This window comes from Zea mays, chromosome 5 (assembly GCF_902167145.1).
Source record: "Zea mays cultivar B73 chromosome 5, Zm-B73-REFERENCE-NAM-5.0, whole genome shotgun sequence".
NCBI classification, from domain to species: domain Eukaryota; kingdom Viridiplantae; phylum Streptophyta; class Magnoliopsida; order Poales; family Poaceae; genus Zea; species Zea mays.
The window spans coordinates 46420554-46430153 of record NC_050100.1 but is presented as its reverse complement, the minus strand read 5'-3'; the positions used below and the strand labels follow the sequence as shown (position 1 = coordinate 46430153).

General features: G+C 42.4%; 1 protein-coding gene across 1 annotated transcript; it reads right to left on the bottom strand.

Moving 5' to 3' along the window:
* Window positions 1–4866: 4866 nt before the first annotated feature.
* Window positions 4867–6424, bottom strand: LOC118472007 (uncharacterized). Its single transcript, XM_035959017.1, has 2 exons — window positions 6145–6424; window positions 4867–6066 (listed from the first exon to the last, which is right to left on the bottom strand). The coding sequence occupies exons 1-2, from the start codon at window positions 6264–6266 to the stop codon at window positions 5409–5411; spliced, it is 780 nt and encodes a 259-aa protein (XP_035814910.1). The 5' UTR covers window positions 6267–6424; the 3' UTR covers window positions 4867–5408.
* Window positions 6425–9600: the final 3176 nt, after the last annotated feature.

Sequence of the window (9600 nt, the reverse complement as noted above, 5' to 3'; positions counted from 1 at the left end):
CTGGGACCAAGTCTCACACATATGATGATTCATGGTACATAAACGAATGTCACATCTTTACTATATAATAGGAGCTATGTACAAAATTAATAAATAATTACATCATATGGAGACAACGATCTAGCAACTCCAAAGTTGACTAGGAGACGACGACCTAGACCTCTCGAGAACACATCACAACATCCTTCATGCGCCTCATCCTGCGGTACCTGTTCTTGAACTGTGGGGGGGGGTGAGACAGCAAGAGTGAGCTCACATACGTTCATCGCTCAACAAGTTGTGGGGAATAATGTGCATGACCTCGCCAAAGTTGGGAGCTCATGTGAAGTGTAAGGCTTACCAAAGAGGATGGTTAAAGCTGAGCATTGCTTTTAAAGTTGGTCAAAATTTTATTAGCAGTTTCTAAGTGTAAGTATATACCAACTCAAATAAGTAATAGATCAAAAATTGATAACAACACCTGCGATGCAATGCATATGACAAATTGAATTTAGTTCCATAAATTACTCATGTGAGTGTCCGAGCAGCTCATGCCATGAGCACGACTAGTATACTAGTTTTACACTCTGCAGAGGTTGCACATCTTTACTCACAAGTCATGTTACCCATCTGCCAAGGGATCGCGTCTTCTCATACACCTCTACCGAGGAAGCGAGGCCGGGTAACACTACGAGGCCTTTACAAAGTTCCACTAGCTTCAGAAAACCCGCTACAGTTTCTAGGAAGCTCCAATGCAGGGAGCCCTCGCCTGACCGCCATCACAACAAAATCAACCCAAGGGCCTCCCCACACCGACCACTCCCCTACTGCCCTTGACCCTTTCGGGTAAGGTAGTCCTCCACTAGCTTTCCTAATTAGTCAGCCAAGGGCGTCCCATACCACCCTTGTGGTAGCACTGTTTTCCCGGGTGGTTCTCCATGTTCCAATTAACATAATGATCTTATCATGAACGGTAAATAACAAACTGATAATAAAAGTGTGATCATGAATAATGTATATCTCCATACCCAAAACCACATAAAGCAATAGCAGGTACTACCCAAAAATTCAGTGGTAAAACAAGGTATAAAGATAGTCAAACTAGGGTAACCTATTGGGTCCCATCAAAATTTATCTATACAGATCATTATGATTAATAAGAACATGATTGGGTAAAAAGAAGTGATCAAGGGCACAACTTGCCTGGGACTTGGATTCTAGGTACCAACTTGCTCTTTAGATGACTCATAACCTCGCGCTATTCATAGCAATATAAACAAACATGGTATAGGCAAAATTAACATCACACCAAATATAAGAACAAACTGCATAATAATAATCTACGCGTTGCTACGAGATCGTAGGTTCGAGAACCACTAAATTCGGAGTTACGGTTAAGGAGTTATGATTTATGGAACATAAATGTGATTTAAATATTAAACTATATTATAAATTGGTTAATATACATCATATGAGAAAATATACTCCAAATAGTTAAGTAAACTTTAATAAAGATTATAACTTGCTTAGAAATCATATTATAGTAAAATTATAATTGTAAACATGTCAACCCTGGTTATTAAAATAAATCTACAACTAAAAGGGTAAACAAATATTTAATTATACAAGTATGTGACACAATACAAATAACGTTGCTACTGCGTAGACAATTTTATTACGAGACTAACGCAATTTGAACGGGTCAAATCCGAGTTGAAACGATCAAACTATGAATTATCTAAGGTTTTAGGATTAATTTTATACTTAAACTCATTTTCCATATTAGGCTGCCTCCAACAAGGTCCTGTAAAGGGTCCTGTCCGGTAAATGTAGGGGACGGTCAGGTCTCCTACGCCTCCAACAAGGAACTCTAAAGCGTCCTCTAAATTATAGAGGATGTGCCAGACACCCTAAATGTGGAGGCCTCCGAGAGTGCGCTATCCGCGCTACTCCTCCACCAGCCACCGCGAGGAAACTTCCGCCTCCTCCTACCCCGCACTGGCGACTGCATCTACCGGGGCCGAGCCCTCGATCCGGCGTGCTTCGCCGCCGGCATCGAGGCAGGTGGGCGAGAAGCGGGCATGCGGTGGCGGGTCTGGCGGCGTAGAGCTCGCAGCACTTGCAACCGACGAGGCTCGACCCACCGCAATCGAAGTTCCAAGCGAGGTTCCCCCTGCTCGTCGCCGGAGAGTCGCCATCGGCAAACGGCTTCGTTGTCCGCCAACTTCGTCCAAGGTTGCTGGCAAAAGGAAGCGAAGCTCGTCGCCGTCGTCGTCTTCGTCTTCCATTCGCTCCACCGAACCAGATCCGTGAAGACCGAGGTACGATCTACACAAATCCATTGCGTATACTACTGATTCATTACCGTAATTTGTATTCTCTGTATTTGGGGCAAGGCATTTAGGTTTTGCAGGGTGTTTTCTCCCAGATCCGGAGCATTCAAATTCATCAACTTGAATTTCATCCATGAATCCCTTATTGTTGTGTCCGGATTCATTAATTTATACCTCATTTGGGGCAAGGCATTTAGGGTTTTGGGAGTTTTTTCTCCCAGATCCGGAGCATTCAAATTAATCAACATGAAATTCATCCATGAATCCCTTGTAGTTTTGTCGGGTCTCCCAGATCATGAGGCTTTTTTATATCAACATGGTCAGTAACTTCAAATTCAAAACAGGTTCACATTTAAGAGAATTGTTTGCAGAAAATTACATAGAGATTGGATGTGGCCAGACTGTGTTGTCCCTGATTTCTGTTGTTTTTATTGTACTGCGAGTTGGAATGTACATTCATGGTTGTAGGGTTCATTTCAACTGTGTAGCCATATTTTCGAATCCCTTATATGCACTAGTTTTGAATCCCATATTCATTTCTGTTGTTTGATGTAGCCATGGAATCGGAGAACGAAAAGCTCCGTAAAGCACTGGCTACTCTGCTCAGAGTTGTTCAAAAGCGTAGTTGTGACATTGTTGATGTCGTCAAATCAGCCTTCCAGCCTTTCAACTCACCTTTGGTAGATGAATTGAACCGAGCACTAGTTGAGATTGACGACCTCGCCAAGGATCTTGAAGATGTAGCAGTGCAAACTCAGTGGGAGGTAGAAAATATGGCTAACTTTCAAGTAAACGAAAATCAACGACAAGAGGAAGCAGTAGAGGAGCTTCTGATAGAAGATGGTTCAGAAGACGAGCTACTGATAGACGAAGAGTCACCAATTAACTATGAAGAACTTGTGGGCTACGACGATGGTCGTGACTACTCAACCGACAACACATATCCCTACTAGTGTCTAGGTTTAACTTCAGTAGAAGTATTGTAGCATGTACGGTAACCACGTCTGTATGACGAAAACTAGGAAAGGTGTCAGGGTTGGTATGATCATGCTTTTGTGGGATTTTAATGTTCTGGTCTATGTAAACTGAAACCATTTCAGCTAGTACAATTATTATTCAGTTATGTTGGAGTATGTTTGCGTTAATTTATATCATGTTACATGTTCAGTTCTGTTCATTTATATCATGTTTCATCTGCCTCTATTGCATAGAATGGGGAGTGATTGGAACCAGGTGATGTCTCAATATGGAAGCTTCCTTAGCCAGATTGACGAGCTGCCTATGGGAACTCAACATTCTGAATTTCCAGTTGATGGGCAAGCCGAGGGCTCAAGAACACTAGCTGTTCCTAAAAAGCCAACTCAAAGAACAATGCTAGCAAACTTCACTGCTGATGAGGACACTAGGGTATGCCATGCTTGGCTTGCTGTCAGTTGCGATCCCATTATTAACACAGGGCAGAAACGTCAAGGATTTTGGAGTCGAATTACTGAAGCATACAACTCAAGACGAGGAACATTGCCCGAAAGGTCCACAAAATCTTTGATGAGTAGATGGGATACTATCAAAACATAGTGTTCCACTTTTGCTGGTTACATGATGACAGTCCTCCGACAGAATCCTAGTGGACTCACTGACGCAGACAAGGTACATCTTTAATGTAACATTTTCACATAAGTATTGTAGGTATTTACAAGTATGTTCCTGCTGTAACCATTTGTTTTCTCGCAGACATCACTGGCAGCCTCTAGGTTTGCAGCTATTGAGAAGAAGCCTTTCCACTTTTTACATTGTTGGGCCATACTTAAGGACCAACCAAAATGGATGGACAAACACATGGGGCAACAAAATCAGCATGGCAACGCTAATCCCACCCATTCTAACACTGTCGATGTGGATGCAGAAGAATCTGTACCATCTAGCTTCACATCGAAGAGGCCACTGGGTCGAGATTCTTCGAAGGAAAAGGCCAAGAGGACTAAATCAGTGGACACATCTTCATCAGATTCTGAGTTCATGACACGCATGGGAGATCTTTCTTTGGAGCGCCTTTCAGTGTACAAAACAGCTGTTACAACTAAGGAAAAGAAGTTGGATTCAATGAACAAAAATGAGAGGCAAAAACTGCTCCTAGAAAAGAAGAAGTTGAACCTAGAGAAATTAAGGCTGGAAAGGCAGAAACTAAAGGAGGACAAGGAAGAGGAGATCATGATCTTAAGCATGGATCTGAGCAAATGTAACCTCTTCTCCGCAAGTACTATGAAGCCAAGCACCAAAGATATTGGCTAGGGTTACTGGGTCAACTTCATCTACCCAGTGATGGTCAGTTAATGAATTTGTTTGTTTATCATTTCTGAATGAGGCGTACTCGGACTTCTTTGTGTGAGGTTGTTGTCATCAGACCCAAATCTGGTTTGTACCAGAATGTTTTAGTACTTGTTTGAACTATTTGTGATGGTTTGTACTAGAATGTTTTTACTATATGATTTGAACTATTTGGTTTGAATAACTGTGAGAATGCTGTACTTTTTTTACCATTTGTACACACATGTGCTTGCATGACAGTAGTACTTCATGTTATTGAATTGAAGGAGCAGTTACATGAGACACTATGACAGACACTATAGACAACAGACAGTTCGACACTAGAACAAGGTAAACTAACAAACATGAGACAAGAACATACATGACACAACTTGTTTCATTGCTTCCTATGCAACTCCGGATCCATGTCGCGCCCAGTGATGGTGTATAAGATCAACCTGAAGCTGAGTATATTTGTTGCGGTCTTTGAGTTGGTTGTACCTTTGATTGACGAACTCGTTGCGCTCTTCCATTGAACCTTGACTTGTGTCAGCCAGCACTCCGATGTTTTCAAAGGTTGTGTTCAAAGCCAATGGACCTTCGTCTTCTACTATCATGTTGTGCAATATTATGCAAGTTTTCATGATGTCCCCAATGTGTTCAGGACTCCAACCATAAGCAGGGCCACGGACCACACCCCATCGCTTCTGGAGTACACCGAAAGCTCGTTCAATATCTTTTCGAGCAGACTCTTGAATTGTTGCAAAGTGTTGCGTTCTAACGTCGTACGGATTACAGATTGTCTTTACAAATGCAGGGCCAGTCAGGGTAAATCCCGTCTGCTAGGTAATATCCCATATTGTACGTGTGACCATTCACAGTGAATGAAACAGGAGGTGTGTCACCGCTCAGATGCCTTTGGAAAAGGTTTGAACGATGGGGAACGTTTATGTCGTTGCAGCTACCTGGCAGTCCAAAATATGCATGCCATATCCATAGGTCATACGACGCAATAGCTTCCAAGATCATGGTAGGATGTTTACCGCGCCCTGTAAACATGCCCTTCCATGAACTTGGGCAGTTACGCCACTCCCAATGCATGCAATCAACACTACCAAACATACCAGGAAACCCACGTGACTCACTAACTTGGAGAAGGCGTGCGATATCTTCTGCATTGGGTGCACGGAGATAGTACGGAGCAAACGCGGTTTGGACGGCCGTGCAAAAGTGTTTCAATGCCTCATGAGCCGTGGATTCACGAATGCGTACGTATTCGTCGACGGCATCAGCCGGAATACCGTAGGCAAGGATTCGAACAGTAGCAACAACTTTCTGTAGAGCAGAAAGACCAATCTCACCCGCACAGTTTGGACGCTGAATAAAGTATGGATCCACTTGTTGCACAACATCAACAAGGCGCTCAAACACATGGCGACGCATACGGAACCTACCATAAAATTAATGTGTCATAATAGGGGTCATGAAGTTATGTACATGGCAAAATGAATATGGGAATTTGAAATACCTCCTACGAAATTGAGCATCCGTGTACACCGGTTGCGCTCCAAAGTAGTCCGCTCGGATTCTTGCATCACCGCTCATGTGATCACGATGAATCCTAACACGCCCTGGGAATGGAACCACCATGACGACGCTCGTTACGTGCACGCCGCCTCCTATTGAGCATGTGCCTCGCCAACTCCAACTCTTCTTCTTCCTCTTCCATTTCTTCCATCAACCTAACAAGAAAATTCGATTCTAAGTAGGGGTTCATTGTTGTGGAGTTTGTAAAGCCAAGGTTGAGTGAAGTATGCAAGGCTCACTCGGTATTTATAAAGGAAGTACGCTTCGGAGACAAGCCATCCGGTTGCCGTGCAGGGGAAGCAAGTCCATGGCTTCTCGAAGAAGAGTTGTGGCTTACGGTGGAAGCTTGTCAATTTGAAAACATATTTTCGTATGGATAAAATACTATACGGCGCTTTATCGACAACACTTACACACAACAAAACATGCAATGGTAATTAATATTGACAATTCGAATTTATTAATTTAAAAATTAATAAATACACTTTTTGACGCATCATTTGTGTAGCGTGAATTGGGAAGAAAACAAAGAAAACTGAAAAAGAAATGGAAAAAGGGAATCTGTTAACACTGTAGCTTTATGGGACCAAATTTAGGGGACGGTGCTGGAGACTGAGAATATATAGAGGACAGAATCTTTTAGAGTGTTCTGTAAAGGACAGAGAATATTCCTTTAGGGGACGAAATTTAGGGGACGCTGCTGGAGACAGCCTTAATCTAATTACCCTATGTACTGCGGGTATAATTTCTTAAGTCCTCGGGGTTCATTTCATAAATAAATGGACCTATTTGTTATATCCTCAACGAAGGAAAGGATGGCGGGTTGATATATAAATAGCCCAAGGGCTCATATGTTAATACGCCACAACGAAGGGGTATCAACCAATAGGAGCCACGCGATCAGAAAACAACGGACCAGATTTAAAACAGTCGAGATCGCCCCGAGCCTTCCGATTTCCTAACAGTGGCTACGATTAGATTTACGTTAATACGAACGGCTACGCTCTACCAACCATCAGATCCCCCATCAACGAATCAGATTTAATATGACCGAATTTGAGTCTCGAGCGCCAGATTCGAATCAGATGGCCACGATTTTATTATGGTTTTCCCATCCCGTCCGCTCGATCCACGATCCAACGGTCCACACCACACCACCCCACTAATCTAATCTCCTCCACTCAATCCAAATCGGACGGTGTGCGTACCTTCTTCCATCTCCGACCGTTGAGCGAGGTAGAGCCTAGTACCTGCGGCGACAACCTCACCGGAGAAATCCGATCCGGCCACGAAGCTTCCGGTGCACATACCCAGCTTGAAACGACTGGACGGACGCGGCTAGACGGAACTCAATGACCACACAGTTGATGGGAAACGAGTCGGTGTGGGGCAGGGAAGAAGGAGCTCGCGGTCAAGGCACTGCAGGGGCCATGGCCAGTCCTACAGGTGAGTTCGTCGGCACAGACCTGAGGCCCAAGGCGAGTCCAAGCATGGCTCCGTTGATGGATCCCGCCATGGAATCGGTGAAGGAGCAGATGGCACGATATCCGGATGGGAGCAAATCTGGCGGCCATCATGGTCGGTGCGATAGGAGAACCGAGTAGAGGATAACTCAAGATCGAAGGGCAGGGGCGTCGAGTGCCGATGGGAACGGGGCGCCGGGCATCCGACCATGGGATGGGCAAGGCGGCCATGGAGTTCATGTTTTATATCCCAGGCGGACCACAACAACCCAGCGATCCCGACGGCTGGTTTTGAGGAAATGAAGAGGATAGAGCTGACACAGGAGGCCCACATGGCAGCGGCTCTGGAGAAATGAAAAAGGAAAAGGGAGAGGAGTAGTGGGCTGCGCGGGAGTGCGATCTGGGCCGGGCGGTGGGAAAGGATAACGGGGTTACGGGGCCGTGGGGAGGGAAAATCAGCCCAAGGACTACCTTGCCCAATTTCTTTTCTTTTTATTTTATTTTTTATTTATTTTCCAAATTTAAAACTTCAATTCAAATTTTAAATCATGTTTGCACTTCAGCTTTCCAAATATATCCAATAAAAATCCTAATATGAAGATAATGCCTATTATTTATTTATAATATTTTTATTTTCTTTATAGTGTATATTCTTTCCCTCCTTCATTTTCAAATTATATTTTTTTAAAACTTAAACTTGTCTCGCGAATTTTTAAACACAAATGCACAATTACAAGAACCTTAGCATGAGATGCATATTTCTATATTTATTTATTTTCTATTTGACTACTTTACTTCCCTTAAGTGAGTCTGCATAAAGAAAAGGAAATTAAATAATTCCAAAAACACTTTCATGAAAATACATGTATTTACTTATTTTATTATTTTTCTTTTATACAAATTTTGGGCTTTACAAATCCTACCCCCTTAACATAAATCTCGTCCTCGAGATTAGTTAAGAAAAGGGATACAGAAGGATTGATTTGTAATCTATGTTTCAGTTTCTAAGTGGTTTTAGTATCAAAAGATTTTTTTGTTCAAGTCTACGACACAAATTGGTAGGTGATTAGGAAAACATGGGTGTATATATGTATGTCCACTTTATTATGTAGGATAGAAGATGCCTTTAAAGCATAGATAGGTTTGGGCAAGAAGGGTAGGGTAAGGAAAGACTCCCTCTAAGATTGTGGATCTTGATTCCTATTCTTCTTTAATGAAATTGATCTCTTCCTTCTTGAGCTTTGGTGTCTCCTTCCGGGTTTAGGACAAGAGGTTAAGATAGATCTGTAGGTAACAGATGGATAGAGGGTTTAGTAGGTAGCTATATGCTAGATAGGATTAGTTATGTAACCTGTTTTGTAGGTCAAGTTGTTGGGTTGGGTCGAGTTGATCTAAGATCTCAAACTTGTTTATAGGGGCACGGTCCAATGTATTTCCTCAGCATTAGCTAATCATATTTGAGTGACTCACATTAGGTTTGAATAGATTAGATAGGATTGGATATGACTAGAGTAATTTAGTTTAGGTTAGATAGATCTATTAGGATAGAATAAATATTATTAGGGTATGTTAGAATCTTTTGAGATAGTATGGATTATATGGTGTAGGTACGTCAGAATCTCTGTCAGGTTAAAATAGAGGGGTTATGCACCCATCTGACGGTTAAGGTAGTTGCACAAGGTCAGGTAGTTGTATATGATCAAGTTAGTCTTGGACACCAAATTAGCTCACAACATTTTTATCGGAGTAAGGCCTAATCTATTTCACTAGTATTAACTAATCCGTTAAGTAACTCACTTTAGATTGGATCATATTAGATTAGATGGAATCTAGATTAGATCGGTATAACTAGGTTAGACTATATAATATCTAATTACTTTGGATTAGATCATGGTTGTTACACTAGTGTGGGATAAATATGCTTATTAGGGCAA